A 21751-nucleotide genomic window follows, 5' to 3' on the forward strand; every position below is an offset into this window, starting at 1 on the left:
AAGACCGCTTCGTTTCCCTCTTTTACAAAGTCGTTTTTTGGGGTCGCCGGCTGGGATCCATTCCGTTGTCCTGGGGGAAAGGCAGAACACAGGATCCGCTTCACGAAAGTCATATTCTTGGTTGTACTGATGGTGAGTTGACGCTGCTCTTATATTCAGTAGTTCTTCTCGACTGTATGTAATGAAACCTAAGATGACCTGGGGTACCAATGTAAGAAATAACACGTAAAAAAAACAAAAAACTGCATAGTTTCCTAGGAACGCGAAGCGAGGGGGCCATCTCTGTCGGCGCCATCCATTCTCCTTCATTCACACACAACACACAGAGGGTACAAAATATTATGGACACCTGCTCTTTGCATGACAGACTGACCAGGTGAAAGCTATTATCCCTTATTGATTTCACTTGTTAAATACAATTCAATCAATGTATATGAAGGGGTGGAGACAGGCTATAGAAGGAGTTTTAAGCCTAGAGACAATTGAGACATGAATTGTTTATTTGTGCCATCCAGAAGGTGAATGGGCAAGTTGAAATATTTAAGTTCCTTTGAACAGGGTTTGGTAGTAGGTGCCGGGTATACCGGTTTGTGTACAGAACTGCAACGCTGCTGGGTTTTTCATGTTCAACAGTTTCCCTTGTGTATCAAGAATGGTCCACCACCCAAACAACATCCAGCCAACTTGAAGCAACGGTGGAAGAATTGGAGTCAACATGGGAATGCTTTTGACACCTTGTAGAGTCCATGCCCTGATGAATTGAGGCTGTTCTGAGGGCAAAAGTGGGGGATGGGGGGAGACTCAATATTACTAATGTTTGGTATACTCAGTGTATATCTATATGCACATACACCCACTCACACCCTCTCTCCCACACAAACAGGTCAATTATTGACAATTACTAACATACATGCTATATTTCCCATTTATATTGTGTTTTAGTGTCCATGTATCTCATTGGCATCGGCTAATTCCATGCCTACTTCCTAAAGAAGAACAGTTACTTGGGGACAATAGATTGAGTCTTGATTTTATTGGAGGAGGGGGAAAGAATATTGTCTGAACTTACAATAAACTGGTATTGGGCATCACTGTATGTAGCCTAGTATGCTTATCACTTATTTCAGCTTCTTCCTCTCCTTAGGGCATTGGGCTCTCATGTCACGCCCTGGTCGAAGTATTTTGTGTTTATCTTAATTTATTTGGTCAGGCCAGGGTGTGGCATGGGTTTTTGTATGTGGTGTGTTGGTATTGGGATTGTAGCTTAGTGGGGTGTTCTAGTTAAGTCTATGGCTGTCTGAAGTGGTTCTCAATCAGAGGCAGGTGTTTATCGTTGTCTCTGATTGGGAACCATATTTAGGCAGCCATATTCTTTGAGTGTTTTGTGGGTGATTGTCCTTAGTGTCCTTGTTCCTGTCTTTGTGGTTTGCATCAGATAGGGCTGTTTTGAGTTCTCACGTTTATTGTTTTCGTTAGTTTATTCATGTATAGCGTCTTCATTAAAGAAACATGAATAACCACCACGCTGCGTTTTGGTCCGCCTCTCCTTCACCTAAAGAAAACCGTTACATCTCAACTGGAAAGATTTCCTGCAACCTGTTCAGAGCTTCATTGGCGAATGTGAACTCCATCCTCTGTGTTCCCTTCCATACCCACAGCACTGCCGGGAATCGGAATTGAGTCTTTATTACTTTTTCCTCCAGTGACTGTTTGAACAGAAGGAATTGCTTACGTTTTTCCCTCGGTTTAGCAGACAGATCCTAGATTAATCATGAACTGGCCATGGATTCTTCACGATGCTGTCTGTGTGGGTGGACCAATTCAGTTTGTCTTCAGAATATTGAGTTTGGTCGCATAGTTTCACAGTTTACAGATTACCATGCAAGGGTATTTAGCGTTCTTCTGTTTTATGCCAATCTGATGGCATCGCTCCAGATCCTCCGGTGATACATCCACGCCAAGCTCCTCTGATAGTTTGTGTTCCTTTTGGGTCTGTTTTGGGTAGTTTGGGGTGATTCATTTGGACCCCCTATCTCCCCCCATGAGCACAGCAAAGTGCATGACACAAATAATTATCCAAAGGTTTAGCTTGGGCACACATTACAGCACCAGCTTTGCAAAAGCACTTGCCCAAATTATTATTTTGACAGCATACCATGGCATTATCTGTTTTCTCCCATTTCAAGCCTAATCAGTATGTAATCTAGGCAAACTGAGAGCCACTAAAATTCTGCAATCTGTTAATTAAGACGATTAACATCTTTCTTCCGAAATTATCGTTGCGCTTGAAAAAGCAATGGAAGCGGTGCAAGGCGGGGACTGTGGGGGCACAGCAGGAAGGGCGGGGTGGGGATAGGGGTTCCCAGAATACTAATGATGAAACGCATATTGTTCAAGCACCACCACTGATATTAAAGGACAGCAGCTAATAAGAGAGGGGAACTTGGCTGAAACTTCTGGTCTGTTTCCAGACACAGGTACAGGGCCATCTCTCACATTGTCCTCTCCTCTACTGTTTACTCTCTCTCTTTCAGACCAACTTTTAAACAGACTTAAAAGGAATCAATATGTCTATTGATCGTTGATGATTGCATTTCCAAAACTGTTTGAGGCAAATACTATATTGGCTCATTGGCAGAATTCCAAAAAGTACACAGTCTTACTAACTTTATCTCACTGCCCCTCCCTTTCTCTGGACAGGTGAATGTGTTCCTGTCCTTTGTGGTTCCCATGGTAGCCATATCTGCTCTGAATGGGGTCATCGCCAGTCAGCTGCTGCGTATGTTCAGAGAGACGAAGCAGGACACCCGCATCTGCATCATTGAAGGCAACCCTACCATGCTGAGTATCGCTGTGGAGCCAAACCGCACACAGTCGCTGCGTCATGGAGTCATGGTTCTACGTAAGTATATAATGCTCACTTGTGTACACATACAAGCACGCACGCACACACACACACAGCTATGAAGAGTTAAACACAAGACTATGCCTTTTAACTGGCAGAAATGCTTAAACAGGTATGTGCAGTTGAAGACGTAAGTTTACATACAGTTAGGTTGGAGTCATTAAAACTCGTTTTTCAACCACTCCACAAATGTATTGTTAACGAACTACAGTTTTGGCAGTTTCTAGAAAATGATGTCATGGCTTTAGAAGCTTCTGATAGGCTAATTGACATAATTTAAGGAAATTGGGGATGTACCTGTGGATGTATTTCATGCCTACCTTCAAACTCAGTGCCTCTTTGCTTGACATTGTGGGAAAATCAAAAGAAATCAGCCAAGACCTTAGAAAAATAATATGTAGGCCTCCACAAGTCTGGTTCATCCTTGGGAGCAATTTCTAAACAGCTGAAGGTACCACGTTCATCTGTACAAACAATCGTACGCAAGTATAAACACCATGGGACCATGCAGCCGTCATACCGCTCAGGAAGGAGACACGTTCTGTCTCCTAGAGATGAACGTACTTTGCTGCGAAAAGTGCAAATCAATCCACAGAACAACAGCAAAGGACCTTGTGAAGATGCTGGAGGAAACAGGTACAAAAGTATCGATATTCACAGTATATAGTATTCCTTGCCTCTCAGCAAGGAAGAAGCCACTGCTCCAAAACCGCCATAATAAAAACATACTACGGTTTGCATCTGCACATGGGGACCAAGATCGTACTTTTTGGAGAAATGTCCTCTAGTCGGATGAAACAAAAATAGAACTGTTTGGCAATAATGACCGTCGTTATGTTTGGAGGAAAACGGGGGATGCTTGCAAGTTAAAGAACACCATCCTAACTGTGAAGCACAGGGGTGGCAGCATCATGTTTGGTTCTTTGCTGCAGGAGGGACTGATGCACTTCACATAATAGATGGCATCATGAGGAGGGAAAATTATGTGGATATATTGAAGACATCAGTATATTGAAGACATCAGTCAGGAAGTTAAAGCTTGGTCGCAAATGGGTCTTCCAAATGGACAATGACCCCAAGCATACTTCTAAAGTTGTGGCAAAAAGCTTAAGGACAACAAAGTCAAGGTATTGGAGTGGCCATCACAAAGCCCTGACCTCAATCCTATAGAAAATTTGTGGGCAGAACTGAAAAAGTGTGTGCGAGCGAGGAGGCCTACAAACCTGACTCGGTTACACCAGCTCTGTCAGGAGAAATGGGCCAAAATTCACCCAACTTGTTGTGGGAAGCTTGTGTAAGGCTTCCCAAAACGTTTGACCCAAGTTAAACAATTTAAAGGCAATGCTACCAAATACTAATTGAGTGTATGTAAACTTCTCACCCACTGGGAATGTGATGAAAGAAATAAAAGCTGAAATAAATCATTCTCTCTACTATTATTCTGACATTTCACATTCTTAAAATAAAGTGGTGATCCTAACTGAACTAAGACAGGGAATTTTTACTAGGATTAAATGTCAGGAATTGTGATAAACTGAGTTTAAATGTATTTGGCTAAGGTGTATGTAAACTTCCGACTTCAACTGTATGTATGTATTATGTATGTATGTTTGTAAGAACTACTACATACCGAAGAACAGTCATTAGTCATTAGAGACCCCATCTCCAAGCCAATAAATAACATATTGGTAACAACTGAGATTAAGGTTGTTTATGTCCTGATACAATTGTAAGTAGCCTTGCACGAGCAATAACAGCTCATAGGAACAGTAGTATGTCCTATTTCTGTAGTGTGAGCCGGCTTGATGTACAAGTAAAACCCCTGGACAGGACGCTAGTCTTTCGTAGGGCCTTACCCCCTATCTATCTATTTAATGCTGAATGCCAAGCAAAAACGCATCAGGGCCCATTTTTACAGTCTTTGGTATGACTCGGCCAGGGATCAAACTCCCAAACTTCCAATCTTAGACACACTAACCGTAAGGCCACTGAGTTGGTTGATACAATAGCGTACTGGAGCTATAAAGAGTACATTTATCCAAGGACGCCAAAGTAGTCCTCCCTCCCATGACAAATATGCGTAAAGATGTTTAAAAGAACAGACGCCGGCCCATCCAGCCTGAGCCTCACTCTTCATATCTCTAAGCACCACTGATTTCATTTGCAGTAAGGGACACACTATCTGAGAACCTGCAGCCAAATCTACTACCTGAATAAATCCTTTCCATTAGCTAGGTTTTCATCTAATTGGTGACAAATTTTCATGTGAATATCCTAAAATCTGCATACAGAAAATATGCAAATCTTCCCACAGTGGCGTTTCCAACAAATGGACTTGTTACAGAAAACAGCGCGTGAGGATGTAGTGCACACAAAATGTACTTTTTCGCTTAAATTTTCATGTACTAAATAAAAATCGGAAGTTCAATGTGTTTCCATCGCATTTTCAACTCTACTTAGAGTTTTGTCACAAAAAATCTGGTCGTCTTGGCACGTGCGCTCTAGCCAGCAGCTGGAGATACATAATTAAATCATTATAGATCAGAGCAAGAATATACAGTACCAATCAAATATTTGGACACACCTACTCATTCAAGGGTTTTTCTTTATTTTTACAATTTTCTACATTGTAGAATAATAGTGAATACATAAAGTATAAAATAACACATGGAATCATGTAATAACAAAAAAAGTGTTAAACAAATCAAAATATGTACATTTTATGGACACAATGTATTTTACAATAGTTATATTTTGTTTGTTTTTAATTCCGTCCTTCAGCTACGTACAGTGCCTTGCAAAAGTATTCATCCCCATTGCCGTTTTTCCTATTTCGTTGCATTACTACCTGTATTTTAAATAGATTTTTACTTGGATTTCATATAATGAACATACACAAAATAGTCCAAATTTGTGAAGTGAAAATAAATAAATAACTTGTTTAAAAAAAAAAGTGGAAAAGTGGTGCGTGCATGTGTATTCACCCCCTTTGCTACGAAGACCCTAAATAAGATCTGGTGCAACCAATTACCTTTAGAAGTCACATAATTAGTTAAATAAAGTCCACTTGCATCCAATCTAAGTGTCACATGATCTGTCACATGATCTCAGTATATATACACCTGTTCTGAAAGACCCCAGTGTCTGCATCACCACTAAGCAAGAGGCACCACCAAGCAAGCGGCACCATAAAGACCACCATTAAATCTATTATTAAAAAATGGAAAGAATATGGCACCACAACAAACTGCTAAGAGAGGGCCACCCACCAAAACTCACAGACTAGGCAAGGAGGGCATTAATCAAAGAGACCAAAGATAACCCTGAGCTGCAAAGCTCCACAGCGGAGATTGGCGTATCTGTCCGTAGGAACACTTTAAGCCGTACACTGCACAGAGCTGGGCTTTACGGAAGAGTGGCAAGAAACAAGCCATTGCTTAAAAAATATACATATATACAGTGCCTTGCGAAAGTATTCGGCCCCCTTGAACTTTGCGGCCTTTTGCCACATTTCAGGCTTCAAACATAAAGATATAAAACTGTATTTTTTTGTGAAGAATCAACAACAAGTGGGACACAATCATGAAGTGGAACATTTATTGGATATTTCAAACTTTTTTAACAAATCAAAACCTGAAAAATTGGGCGTGCAAAATTATTCAGCCCCTTTACTTTCAGTGCAGCAAACTCTATCCAGAAGTTCAGTGAGGATCTCTGAATGATCCAATGTTGACCTAAATGACTAATGATGATAAATACAATCCACCTGTGTGTAATCAAGTCTCCGTATAAATGCACCTGCACTGTGATAGTCTCAGAGGTCCGTTAAAAGCGCAGAGAGCATCATGAAGAACAAGGAACACACCAGGCAGGTCCGAGATACTGTTGTGAAGAAGTTTAAAGCCGGATTTAGATACAAAAAGATTTCCCAAGCTTTAAACATCCCAAGGAGCACTGTGCAAGCGATAATATTGAAATGGAAGGAGTATCAGACAACTGCAAATCTACCAAGACCTGGCCGTCCCTCTAAACTTTCAGCTCATACAAGGAGAAGACTGATCAGGGATGCAGCCAAGAGGCCCATGATCACTCTGGATGAACTGCAGAGATCTACAGCTGAGGTGGGAGACTCTGTCCATAGGACAACAATCAGTCGTATATTGCACAAATCTGGCCTTTATGGAAGAGTGGCAAGAAGAAAGCCATTTCTTAAAGATATCCATAAAAAGTGTTGTTTAAAGTTTGCCACAAGCCACCTGGGAGACACACCAAACATGTGGAAGAAGGTGCTCTGGTCAGATGAAACCAAAATTGAACTTTTTGGCAAAACGTTATGTTTGGCGTAAAAGCAACACAGCTCATCACCCTGAACACACCATCCCCACTGTCAAACATGGTGGTGGCAGCATCATGGTTTGGGCCTGCTTTTCTTCAGCAGGGACAGGGAAGATGGTTAAAATTGATGGGAAGATGGATGGAGCCAAATACAGGACCATTCTGGAAGAAAACCTTGAAGGAGTCTGCAAAAGCCATGAGACTGGGACGGAGATTTGTCTTCCAACAAGACAATGATCCAAAACATAAAGCAAAATCTACAATGGAATGGTTCAAAAATAAACATATCCAGGTCTTAGAATGGCCAAGTCAAAGTCCAGACCTGAATCCAATCGAGAATCTGTGGAAAGAACTGAAAACTGCTGTTCACAAATGCTCTCCATCCAACCTCACTGAGCTCGAGCTGTTTTGCAAGGAGGAATGGGAAAAAAATTCAGTCTCTCGATGTGCAAAACTGATAGAGACATACCCCAAGCGACTTATAGCTGTAATCGCAGCAAAAGGTGGCGCTACAAAGTATTAACTTAAGGGGGCTGAATAATTTTGCACGCCCAATTTTTCAGTTTTTGATTTGTTAAAAAAGTTTGAAATATCCAATAAATGTCGTTCCACTTCATGATTGTGTCCCACTTGTTGATTCTCCACAAAAAAATACAGTTTATTATCTTTATGTTTGAAGCCAGAAATGTGTCAAAAGGTCGCAAAGTTCAAGGGGCCGAATACTTTACGGAGCTATTTCTAATACACAAATAATATTTTTGGAAAAACTGAGCATCTGCTATCTAACTGAGAGTCTCCTCATTGAAAACATCTGAAGTTCTTCAAAGGTAAATTATTTTATTTGAAGGCTTTTATGTTTTTGTTGAAATGTTGCGTGCTGGATGCTAACGCTAATGCTAATGCTAAATGCTAACGCTAAATGCTACGCTAGCTAGCTACTTTTACACAAATTATTGTTTTCCTATGGTTGAGAAGCATATTTTGAAAATCTGAGATGACAGTGTTGTTTACAAAAGGCTAAGCTTGAGAGATGGCATATTTATTTCATTTCATTTGCGATTTTCATGAATAGTTAACGTTGTGTTATGCTAATGAGCTTGCTGATAGATTTACACAATCCTGGATACAGGGGTTTTTTCATAGCTAAACGTGACGCAGAAAACGGAGCGATTTGTCCTAAACAAATAATCTTTCAGGAAAAACTGAACATTTGCTATCTGAGAGTCTCCTCATTGAAAACATCTGAAGTTCTTCAAAGGTAAATTATTTTATTTGAATGCTTTTCTGTTTTTTTGTGTAAATGTTGCCAGCTGAATGCTAATGCTAAATGCTACGCTAAATGCTACGTTAGCCATCAATACTGTTACACAAATGCTTGTTTTGCAATGGTTGAGAAGCATATTTTGAAAATCTGAGATGACAGTGTTGTTAACAAAAGGCTAAGCTTGAGAGCTAGCATATTTATTTCATTTAATTTGCGATTTTCATGAATAGTTAACGTTGCGTTATGGTAATGAGCTTGAGTCTGTATTCACGATCCCGGATCCGGGATGGGGAGATCAGAAAGGTTAATTTTACCGACACAGAAAGATCCCACCATGTCGAAGGAAGGAATTATCTTTCTGCATTTATAAAATTGTACCGAAGCGTCCTATTTCCATCCCAGCTGTCATTATTTATTTTTTCTAAGTTATGACTTTACTCACCTAAAAACTGTGGATGGAAATGTGGTTAATGAAGTACCAAAAAGGAGAATAGTATCTCACAGCTTTCTCCATCTGCTGTGGCTAGTTGGGTAGACACATGACCAAAGTCTTCAAAGGACAAGTTTAACCTCCAACTCCTGATTACCATAATAATAGGATGGAGTTGTTTCTTTATGCCTGGTGTCAGGCTGTCAGCATTATTAGCTCAATGCCTCCTCCTCATAGAGTGGAAGACGGACGGACGCCACTCAGTGATTACATGCACTTGAAACAATAGTGGACCATAATCATCAGCCTCTGTCCTCTTAGTGAACTAGCTGCCCGCTGATAAATACAGGCAAAGGGAATCTTTCTGAAAAACTGCCATATAGTAGTAGGACAAGGCCATTACTGTTGGCACTTAACCTCAGTGACAGCACTCAGAGTCCCACTCAAACTGATGCAACTGGCTTGTTTTGGTAACATACATTAACCTCCCCTGAACACACTAGCCCATGCCTGTCACTCCGGCCTCTGATCACAATCATGACGGGAAAAAATGGAAAGGCCCCTTCTTAATTGATTGGCAATCACAAAGTGGAACTAAGTGGACTTAATGTGAGTTAATGTGTGTGTATGAGCGCGTTCAGAAATTAACCAACCCTGGAAAAAATCAGAGGCTTTAATCACTGTGACAGTATTATCCAGTCTGTCCGAGCTGAGTCACTGAGAAATGACTGTTTTACTCTTTCATGTTTATTTGCTCTGTGTTAATGTTTAAGTGTGTGTCTTTGCCCGCCTGCTGCTTCGTGTTGCTAACGGCTGGATGGTGGGGTTAAATAGACTTTGATCAGAGCCACAGTGGAGCTCCACATGGAGACAGACAGCGCTCTGACTCACAAAACTACAGCGAGATGCCCTTTCTTCCCGCTCTATCATCTCTTTCATGAGCTAATGAGCCAACATGATATCATATGCCATTTGTAAAGGTAAGACAATGAAACCTGCAGCGTTCATAGACTCAAAGCACTCTTAGCTGAACTCTGTATTGTAGACTTTCCAGGGAAATAGGTGTCTCGCAAGGAATTCCACCACCCAATGGATAAAATTCCATACAGTCCATCATAGTTCCTGTAACAACTGATTGTCCATTGTGAAAGCATATGTGCCGACATGTAAGTTAAGTTTGCTAATTAGACACAGGTTTGTTACCTTGACCATAAGATAAAGACCCAAATACACAGAAACAGACTGGGTTTACACATCCATATCTGTATACTACTGTCTATTCTGTGAACTTGATAGCACTGCTTGCTGATAATCCTAACAGTTATCACAATTTAATTCATCCTCTGAGATTCAAGTTTGGTCGTTTTCCTCGCTATTAGATCATCAAGGACAATAAAACAAATATATGAATGAATTGGAAAGACATGTTAATTGTGATTTACAGATACAATAAGCTTGACCATAACAAGGCTCCAGCATCTCTAATTATCCTTTATGGTCCATGACTAAAGCCCGGGCTCTGATTTAACCAGGGTATGTCACTGACACTGCCTAATGGACACCCATCTGAGGTAACGTTTCAGCCCTTGCAAATATCCAATTAAAATAGTTCAATTAGTTTTTCATTTGGACCCCAGATCAGCGCTCGCTTAAACTAATCTTGGCACTGAGAACCAATTCTCATGTGTGACATCACATCTGTCACAAGAGACTAGTAAAAACAGCAAACTTGATTTTAAAATGTAAAGTAATTTCGTATAGGGACAAACTTTTCTGCTCTGTTTCACACACATTTTTAACTGCTTCCACGGACCACAACAGGGTGGTCATTGTGTGGGTGTCAAGACTGAGGAAGAGAGATTGGCTTGGACTGAGAGCAGTTGTGAAACCGCCAGCCTGTAATGTACTCATCATGACAAAATGTGACCGACAGAAAAACAAATGTAAAGAAGAAACAAAGGATGTCTCCATGAAACTGATGTACTCCCACAGCGCAGAGACACATTGAAGACTATGGAAAAGGACAAATTCACACATCATGGTTGTCACGTCTACTCCCGCTCCTTCCCTCCAGCGTTTGATGTCGCCGGAATACTAACCCCCGGTCCTGGGATCCATCATTACGCACACCTGCTCGTCCTCATCAGACACACCTGGACTCCATTACCTCACTTATTACCTCCCCTATAGCTGGCACTCCCTCAGGTTCTTTCCCCAGGCAGTATTGTTCCTGTGTTTATGCGTAGGCACTAGTGTTATGTTGTCTCGTTCCAACTTTGTTGTTTTATTAAATGTTTCACCTGCTTCTCGACTCTTAGCATCTCCGGTACAACGGTGGTTGTCAATAAATATCATGGATCGCGGAATCTGTTCAATTTCGGAATTGACTGGCATCGATGTGGAATTGACTCAAATTCCAAGGGACAATGGTCTGATTATGAGAAAAAGTTCTGTTGAGTTGCATTGAACATACTTGGTAATTTGTTACACCTTTGCTGGCTATCATCACATGAGAAAGAATGTTCTGTTCAAAGAGACCATTACAAAGTACACAGATGCTCCCTTTTTAAAACCTCCCTCAATAAAATGTAGTCTTTGACCACACCACACACACCCACGTCAATGTCCCAGTTTAGGCCCATGTCCCACAGTACCTGGATAGGGAATATGGGGCAGGTGATCCCTATCGCCCTACAGTCCCTGACAAACTTGAGGAAGGGGTCGATACGGAAAAAGAGCTGGGTGATTATGAAGTCGGCCCCGGCGTCCACTTTCTTCTTCAGTCTCAGGTCCTCGTCGTAGCTCTCCGTGGCCAGTGGGGTAGCCTGCCACAATGAAAGGGTTTTAATGCTCAATTCGTGTGTGTTTGAGTTTATATAGATCACATTTGTGACCCGTTTCAAGAAACTAGGCGTATGTCACACGTCACTACTTCACAGGAGAGGAATTTTAACTTTTAACTTTTAACTTTTAATTTTAAGTTTGTTTTTTATCTAGAAAATGCCTTCTTGAACATGTGAACTTTCAGGTGCCTTAATAACAAATGTGTATGCCATTTGGAAATATGAATACAATTGTTAAATTATGGGCTGGACATGCCGAGAGATGAGTTCGGATTGGCCCGCCATGTAGCTCGCTTCTTTCTATAACATGAGCTGCTCAGTATTTGTAGATAATCCTTGCTACCGCAGCTTTTTGGAAAGATATAACGTTAGCCATGGAAAACTGCAAAAGTGTTGCTACAGCTCTCAACATCGCTGTGCAGAATTTAGCTATCGACAAAGATCCGTGGGAAAATTTATGGTGGACCACTTTCTGCACATGGTCAGTGTGAACTGGAGCAACTTGACACAACAACGGGCCAGGTATTCTAGTGGAGCGGCAGGTAGACTAGTGGTTAAAGCGTTGGGCCAGTAACCAAAAGGTTGCTGGATTGAATCCTCAAGCTGACAAGGTAAAAATCTGTCATTCTGCCCCTGAACAAGGCAGTTGTTCCCCGGTAGGCCGTCATTGTAAATAAGAGTTTGTTCTTAACCGACTTGCCTAGATAGTACATTTTTTTTCAAACTAAAAAACAGGCTGTAGCTATCTACAAACCAAAACGGAAAAGACACGCTGCCGTGAAGCGTTCATCCATGTATACGGGTAACAGTCTAGCTACATTTTCAGATATTACACATTTCTAATTTTGTCAGAAAGTAATTTCATTGCAAGTTAAAGTGTACTGTTCACAAGCTACATGTCTAAAGAAAATACTTCACTTTTTCAGAGGATTACATGACCCATCAACTTAGCCAGGTGTGTCTAGGGGTGATTATGGCCATCTATTATATTTCATGAACATGTGTACAGTATCAGTCAATAGTTTGGACACACCTACTCATTCCAGGGTTCTTCTTTATTTGTACTATTTTCTACATTGTAGAATAATAGTGAAGACCTCAAAACTATGAAATTACAGATGTGTAATCATATGGGGCGGTAGGCTCACGTCACTAGGCAGCTCACGGATGCGTTTCCCTTTTGTAATGCATTATAATTTTCAAGGCCTGCCACATCCAACGAGCATCAGAGCCGGCATACTAGAATTTGATCTTAGTCCTGTATTGACGCTTTGCCTGTTTGATTGGTCGTCGGAGATCATAGCGTTATTTTACATAAGCGTCCAAATTAGTGTCACGCTCCTTGAAAGCGGCAGCTCAAGCCTTTAGCTCAGTTGCCTGTAATCCATGGCTCCTGTGTGGATACATATGTACGGTCACTGTGGGGACGACATCATAGATGCACTTATTAATGAAGCCGGTGACTGATGTGGTAAACTCCTCAATGTTTTCAGATGAATCCCGGAATATGTTCCTGTATCTTAGCATCTGCTTCATCGGACCACTTCCGTATTGAGCGCATCACTGGTACTTCCTGCTAGAGTTTTTGCTTGTAAGCAGGAATCAGGAGGATAGAATTATGGTCAGATTTGCCAAAGGGAGGGCAAGGGAGAGCCTTGTATGTGTTTCAGTGCGTGAAGATCTAGCATGGTGTCATCTTTAGCAGCACAGGTGACATGCTGGTAAAAACAGAATATTTCAGGTCCCGTTGATGGAATAGTCTCGAACAGAGGTCATCCAGTTTATTCTCTAGTGACTGTATGATAGAACGGAGAGTAGAGGCAGTTTATTTGCTTGCCAACATAGTCCCGTCAGGATACGGTCTCCTCTGCCTCTCTTACTCCGTCGCATCCTCTTTCAAGTTCTGGGATTAGGGCCTGGTCCGTAGTAAACACGTTGAAGTAGAAATTGTCATCCAAATCAAGGTTAGTAATCTCTTTTCTGATGTCCAGAAGCTGTTTTCGGTTGGCAGAGATATTATGTACAAAAACAGTTAAGATCAGCGTCAGAAAATAGCAGAATTGGTCAGGAGTCTGTAAAATGGCTGCTATCCACTGCAGCGCCATCTCACCCTGTAACAATTAAGCTAATTAGTCTTTGGTTTATTTAGTAGAATGTCAAATACCTACAGCGCGGTTCCCCAACTGGCGGTCCGCGGCCTGTGTGTGGCCCCCCAAGTTTTTAGAGCCTTTTTAAATGTATTTTTATTTCAACCACCGGGAAATCAGCAATTTTTATTGAAGAAATCTGTATTCCCACGCATAATTTGAGAGAAGTGATCGTATACAAATGTGAGCAAGGTTCGAAATGATTTGGTTTTAGTTAAACATCTGTTTGGGCTTCTTGCGGTCAATTTGCAGTCTACAAACTATTTGTAATTATGTTGCGAGCTCCCGACCATCAGCTCAAGAAAAAATCGTCCCGCGGCTGAATCTATTTGATGATCCCTGACCTATAGTATACTGCTCATATATTACTGTACTGCTACTGTAACTGTGAAAGCAATGTTTGTCTTAGACCCACTGCACCTAATTCAACTGTGCAGGCTTTGATCATGTGTTACCCTGATGACTATATAAGGGATAGGGTACCATTTCAGATGGAGCGTCTGTCTCTGCCTGAATAGTATAACATGTCTTTACATCTCTCTCTCTCTCTCTCTCGGCAGGGGCTGTGGTTGTTGCCTTTGTGGTGTGCTATCTACCGTATTATGTACGGCGCCTCATGTACTGTTACGCAGAGTTCACAGAGTGAGTAACCTGCAGACATTTCAATGGGTACATATACCAGTAAATAAGTGTTTTGTATACTTTATTTCATACATAGTACACACACATTTGTTGACTGGTCAGAGAGTCATCCATCAGAGCAGGGTGACAGAGGGGAGCTCAGCCACCCATTCAGAGTAGATAGATCTCCCTGAATAAATTAGCTAAGTCTTTCTCTCGCCAATGTCCAAACGATCGCCTGACTACTATCAATATATGTTTTTTTAATTGAACCAAATGCACACCATTGAGTAAGTGATTGCAGAAGGGAGTTAAGCTAAGGAAGCACGTCCCAGAAAGGATTAAAATAAAACTTCACAGATGGAGAAGGTATATATGTATATATATTTATACTGGGTGTACAAAACAATAGGCATGCCTTACTAATATTGAGTTGCACCCCCTTTTGCCCACAGAACAGCCTCAATTCATCAGGCATGGACTCTACAAGGTTTCGAAAACGTTCCACAGGGATGCTGGCCTATGTTGACTCCAATGCTTCCCACAGTTGTATCAAGTTGGCTGGATGTCCTTTGGGTAGTGGACCATTCTTGGTACACACGGGAAACTGTTGAGCGTGAAAAACCCAGCAGTATTGCAGTTCTTGACACACACAAACCAGTGCGCCTGGCACCTACTACCATGCCCAGTTCAAAGGCACTTAAATATTTTGTCTTGCCCGCTCACCCTCGGAACGGCACACATAAACAATCCATGTCTCAATCGTCTCAAGGCTTAAAAATCCTTCTTTAACATGTCTTCTCTCCTTCATCTACACTGATTGGAGTGGATTTGACAGGTGACATCAATAAGGGATTATAGCTTTCACCTGGTCAGTTTGTCATGGAAAGAGCAGGTGTTCCTTATGTTTTGTACACTCGACGTGTAAGCCTTCTGTAAACAAGTTTTCCCATCTGACATTCTTCAATGGTTTACTTCACCCCTCTATCATCTGAGACCTAATGCTCAATTTAAACACATTTGTCTTGGAGAGGACAGTAGAAGTACATGTTGTTAACAGTTGTGGTTAATAAAGAGGAAAACTATGGGCAAACAATTATTTAAATTTACAATGACACATTAATTGGCATACATGTTGGTGATATGAAGCTTTTCAGTATTACATCAATCAATGAAAACCACTGATTGTTCCTCCCTGTGCTCCCCTCCCTCCACCTCCCCGACAGGGAAGGGTATGATTACTACCACTACTTCTTCATGGTGACCAACGTCCTCTTCTATGTGAGCTCAGCCATCAACCCAGTCCTCTACAACCTGGTCTCAGCCAACTACCGGGAGATCTTCTTAAACACGCTCCGCTGCCTCTGCCTACCATGTCGTCGCAAGAAACAGAGACGTCCTCTGACCAGACACTCCATCAGCATCTGCAGTAACCACACCTTCTCCTCCAACATCATCAAGGAGACCGTCTACTGACGACGACAGAACCACACCCCTGATAACATTCCATTTCAGAACTACAATGTATGTATTCTAGTACTCGTCAGGACTAAATATGGGCTTGATGGGGACTCTGGCACTTTGAATCACTGACACGTTGTGCTACATAGGCTACACACACAGAACATATCCAAAATGTGATATTGGTATGATTAATAGAAAGAAAGAAAGATTAAGTGTTGGATGTAAAAGTCTTTAACGCTGTAAATAATGTAACATCTATGTACATTCAGATTTTTATAGAACTATCAATGCTACTCGGTTTTAACCACACAGTAGTTTATAAAATGATATGATGACGATCAGAACACGTATCTTTGAAGTAGGAGGCAAAAAACGTTATGCTGTGACAGTTACCAGGAAGTGACTTCCCCTCAGTTTTTGAACATTGTAAGCTTTTTAATTGGTCTTCAATGGGAAAAAACTAAGGGCAATGGTGTTTCAAGGGCAAAAACATAATAAAAGGCATCTGGCAGAAGTAAATTCATCCACATACACAAATATGTGTATATATATTTATCTTTAATGCGTTTTCACGAATTGTATGTAATAATCGTAAAGCCAGTGCATAAGATTAGGGGACATGACGTGGCAGTAAAGTGGAAGGGGCTCTTTTTTTGTGCCTGGAAAGAGTATTGATAAAAACAAAATGTCTGGTCATTAAAAAAATTAAATGCTCTGCTTGAACTGTGAATGTTAATGAAATGCTGAGAGAAGATGTAATATTGTGAAGAGGAGCAACAGATGGCAGTTACAGTTCATGGATGATCTGCTGTGGGGTTGAGCCCTATAGGCTGTTCTAGTATGCCAACTCCTGACCAATTACAGCAAACACAGTTGAAGTCAGAAGTTTACATACACCTTAGCCAAATAAATTTCAACTCAGTTTTTCACAATTCCTGACATTTCATCCTAGTTAAAATTCCCTTTCTAAGGTCAGTTAGGATCACCACTTTATTAGAAGAATGTGAAATGTCAGAATAATGGTAGAGAGATTTATTTCATATTTTATTTCTTTCATCACATTCCCAGTGGGTCAGAAGTTTACATACACTCAATTCGTATTTAGTAGCATTGCCTTTAAATTGTTTAACTTGGGTCAAATATTTTGGGTAGCCTTCCACAAGCTTCCCACAATAAGTCGGATGAATTTTGGCCCATTCCTACTGACAGAGCTGGTGTAACTGAGTTAGGTTTGTAGGCCTCCTTGCTCGCAAATGCTTTTTCAGTTCTGCCCACACATTTTCTATAGGATTGAGGTCAGGGCTTTGTGATGGCCACTCCAATACCTTGACTTTGTTGTCCTTAAGCTTTTTGCCACAACTTTAGAAGTGTGCTTGGGGTCATTGTCTATTTGGAAGACCCATTTGCGACCAAGCTTTAACTTCCTGACTGATGTCTTGAGATGTTGCTTCAATATATCCACATCATTTTCCCTCCTCATGATGACAATATTTTGTGAAGTGCACCAGTCCCTCCTGCTGCAAAGCACCAACACAACATGATGCTGCCACCCCCGTGCTTCGCGGTTGGGATGGTGTTCTTCAGCTTGCAAGCCTCCCCCTTTTTCCTCCAAACACAACGATGGTCATTATGAACAAATAGTTATATTTTTGTTTCATCAGACCAGAGGACATTTCTCCAAAAGGTACGATCTTTGTCCCCATGTGCAGTTGCAAACCGTAGTCTGGCTTTTTTATGGCAGTTTTGGCAGCGACATCTTCCTTGCTGAGTGGCATTTCAGCTCATGACGATATAGGACTCATTTTACTGTGGATATAGATACTTTTGTACCCGTTTCCTCCAGCATCTTCACAAGGTCCTTTGGTGTTGTTCTGGGATTGATTTGCACTTTTCGGCACCGAATTTCATTCATCTCTAGGAGACAGAACGAGTCTCCTTCCTGAGCGGTATGACGGCTGCATGGTCCCATGGTGTTTATACAGATGAACGTGGTACCTTCAGGCTTTTGGACATTGCTCCCAAGTATGAACCAGACTTGTGGAGGTCTACAATTTGTTTTGGGCTGACTTGGCTGATTTCTTTTGAAAAGAGGCACTGAGTTTGGAAATCGGCCTTGAAATACATCCACAAGTATACCTCCAATTGGCTCAAATGATGTAAATTAGCCTATCAGAAGCTTCTAAAGCCATGACATCCTTTTTGGGAATTTTCCTAGATGTTCAAAGGCAGTCAACTTAGGGTATGTAAACGTCTGACCCACCGGAATTTTGATACAGGGAATTATAAGTATGTCCTAACAAAGTAGGTGTCCTAACCGACTTGCCAAAACTATTGTTTGTTAACAAGAAATTTGTGGAGTGATTGAAAAACAAATTTTAATGACTCCAACCTAAGTGTAGGTAAACTTCTGGCTTCACCTGTATTTTGTAGGGCTGGTTTTGGAATAATTTGGATGTATCACATCACTACACACATGGCGTCAATTGGTCAAGTAACCAATATCTTTCCTACTGAGGCTTTTACCTAACTGTGATTTAACTTACCTTTTAACAGTGTTTTATTTGAAATAATAATGTTTAAGAGGCTTGTATGAAATGAATGATGCATTACAAAATGGAGAACTACGGACACAATATGGACTCTATTCTTTGAAGCATGGAGAGAGCACTGTAGCTAACCTGGAAGTAGTTTACACCACACTGTCATGACCACTGAGTGTCTTTACAATATGTTGTGTACCATGGAGAATGGTGAACATTTCAGAAATTGAGACAGTGAGTCAGAAACTGATCACGCGGTTCCAATTAATCAAACACATTGAAAGAAGAAAAGTCGATTTAAAGTGGATGCAGGAAATCGACCAGATTATTTTTTTAGGACAAAGGAGGGGAAATAAGTGTATTCTCCTGGACAGAGGGAAGGCCCACTCAAATCAAAATCAAATGTATTTGTCAGAGACTTGTCCCGATCCACAACCTGCGTTGTCTTGGCTTTGTGCTGAGGGTCGTTGTAATTTTTGTCCTCATCAGTCTACACCCAATAACGCATAACGACAAAGTGAAAACAGATTTTGACATTTTTGCAAATGTATTAAAAATAAATAGAAAACATACCTTATTTACATAAGTATTCAGAACCTTTGCTATCAGACTCAAAATGAAACTCAGGTGCATCCTGCTTCCATTGATCATCTTTGATATGTTTCTACGACATGATTGGAGTCCACCTGTGGTAAATTCAATTGATTGAACATGATTTGGAAAGGCACACACCTGTCTATGTAAGGTTTCACAGTTGACAGTGCTTGTCATAGCGAAAACCAAGCCATGATGTCAAAGGAACTGTCCGCAGAGCTCCGAGACAGGATTATGTCGAGGCACAGATTTGGGGAAGGATACCAAAACATTTCTGCACCATTGAAGGTCCCCCAAGAACACATCATTCTTAAATGGAAGAAGTTTGGAACCAGCAAGACTCTTCCTAGAGCTGGCGGCCTGGCCAAACTGAGCAATCGGAGGATGGTCACTTTGACAGAGCTCTAGAGTTCCTCTGTGGAGATGGGAGAACCTTCCAGTAAGACAACCATCTCTGTAGCACTCCACCAATCAGGCCTTTATGGTAGAGTGGCCAGACGGCAGTAAAAGGCACCTAAAGGACACTCAGACCATGAGAAACAAGTTTCTCTAGTCTGAACGAAAACCAAGATTTAACTCTTTGGCCTGAATGCCAAGCGTCACGTCTGGAGGAAGCCTGGCACCATCCCTACAGTGAATCACAGTGGTGGCAGCATCATGGTATGTGGATGTTTTTTTAGCAGCATGGACTGGAAGACTAGCCAGGATCAAGGGACAGATTAATAGAGCCAAGTACAGAGAGATTCTTGATGAAAACCTGCTCCAGAGCACTCAGGACCTCAGACTGGGGCGAAGGTTCACCTTCCAACAGTACAACGACCCTAAGCACACAACCAAGATGACTGAGGAGTGGCTTCCGGACAAGTCTCTGAATGTCCTTGAGTGGTCCAGCCATTCGAACATCTTTGGAGAGACCTGAAAATAGCTGTGCAGCGACGCTCTCATTCAACCTTACAGAGCTCAAGAGGATCTGGTGAAAAGAATGGGAGAAACTCCCCAAATACAGTTGTGCCAAGCTTGTAGCGTCATACCCAAGAAGACTCAAGGCTGTAATCGGTGCCAAAGGTGCTTCAACAAAGTACAGAGTAAAGGGTCTGAATACTTATGTAAACGTGATATTTCAGTTGTTTTTTGTATACATTTGCAAAAATGTCTGACAAACAGTTTTTAATTTGTCATTATGGAGTACTGTGTGTAGATTGAGGGGGAAAAAACAATTTAATCAATTTTAGAACAAGGCTGTAACCTAACAAAATGTGGAGAAAGTCAAGGGGTCTTAATACTTTCCAATGGCACTGTTTTAAGTGCATTAATGACAGAGTAACAGTTTGTTGTACAAGGCTATGCTCAGGATATCTAGGCACAAATCTATTACCACTTTCCCAGCCGTTGCCATGGTGATGGTTTGAATGTGATCCTAATTAGAACAGGAAAGTTATGTTTTTCTCCCCAAAGATAGCTTGGATATGAGGTGAATGTAGTCAACAGTAGCACAGCGTAGCCTAAATGTTTAAGTCTGGAATCCTAAATCAAAATAATGATTAATGCTTTAATTCTTTGAATAATGATAATCAAATTCCTGAACTGAACGTGGGTGCAGTATGAACAAGCATGCCCCTCTTCAACGCTGCCGGCAGGCTTTGATTAGTAACACTCAGGTGTGCAGGTTCCACAGCTTAGTATGCACCAACAAACGCCTTGTAGCCTTCAATATAGTTTGGAGTTTCAAAGTTTATTCCCCACATGCACAGGATACAACAGGTGTAAATAGTACAGTGAAATTCTTCGTGGCTAAGGAGGGTGTGTCACGCACCTCAATACGCCACAGTACATTGAAAGAGATCCCAACCCTGAACCATGGTACTTACCTACTGGACAAAAACTGGTTAAATCAATTGTTTTCTATGTGATATTGTTAAATCAACACGGAAAACTCATTGCATTTGCAAAAAGTCATCAACGTAAGGGCATTTAAAATGTTTTTCACATAGCTTTTAACCTAAATCTAATGACATGGTGACATGTTTTGTTCATGTCACATTGAATTCACAATAGTTGACATTTCAACCAAATGTATATCAAAACTAGATGTTGAAATGACATCTGCGTCCAGTGTGTAGCTTCTGACAGGTGCTGTTGTATGTATTCATACCGTTTGTCTAAGTATTTTCTCATGATGTACCCCTGCAGCTTACTGTAACTACTGTGCTCTATGCCAATGGTGATGTCTGAGTTCTGTTATGGAAAATGGAGGCTTATTTCTGCTTTATCTAAGAGTGATATACTGTATAGATGGCTCTGCTTTATAAATGTTTTGAAAATAAATAGTTCCATCTCATTTTGCTATATATGAATAAAAGAGTGAATATAGTGATATCAGTTTTCTTGATGTGTTGTTCATGATCTTCCACACACACAGGCACACAGTGCATTCATACTGCCACACAGACAGGCACACACTCGCACACCAAGTACACACACTCCCAGATGGATACACCAAGCACACACACAGAGGCAGGCACATGCACCATTTAGCACAGATGTGTCTGACCTTCTCTAAAGTGTACCCTGGTGGCTTATCAGCTCTGCCTTTATAATGGAGCTGTCA

At 41.2% G+C, this 21751-nt stretch overlaps 1 protein-coding gene across 2 annotated transcripts in view; it reads left to right on the top strand.

Annotated features, from left to right (window-relative positions):
* Positions 1-21517, top strand: part of ntsr1 (neurotensin receptor 1 (high affinity)) — a 52557-nt gene extending 31040 nt beyond the window's left edge. The window contains exons 2-5 of one of the 2 annotated variants that reach the window (XM_090184468.1): positions 2701-2902; positions 14485-14566; positions 15001-15138; positions 15772-21517. In XM_090184468.1, coding sequence (XP_090040594.1) covers positions 2701-2902; positions 14485-14566; positions 15001-15138; positions 15772-16021 — 672 coding nt within the window. In that variant the 3' untranslated portion in view covers positions 16022-21517. The remainder of the gene's footprint in view (positions 1-2700; positions 2903-14484; positions 14567-15000; positions 15139-15771) is intronic. The other variant, XM_021615974.3, reaches the window with a different exon arrangement.
* Positions 21518-21751: the final 234 nt, after the last annotated feature.

The sequence above is a fragment of the Oncorhynchus mykiss genome, chromosome 9 (assembly GCF_057628025.1).
Source record: "Oncorhynchus mykiss isolate SJ-2025 chromosome 9, ASM5762802v1, whole genome shotgun sequence".
Taxonomy (NCBI): Eukaryota; Metazoa; Chordata; class Actinopteri; order Salmoniformes; family Salmonidae; genus Oncorhynchus; species Oncorhynchus mykiss.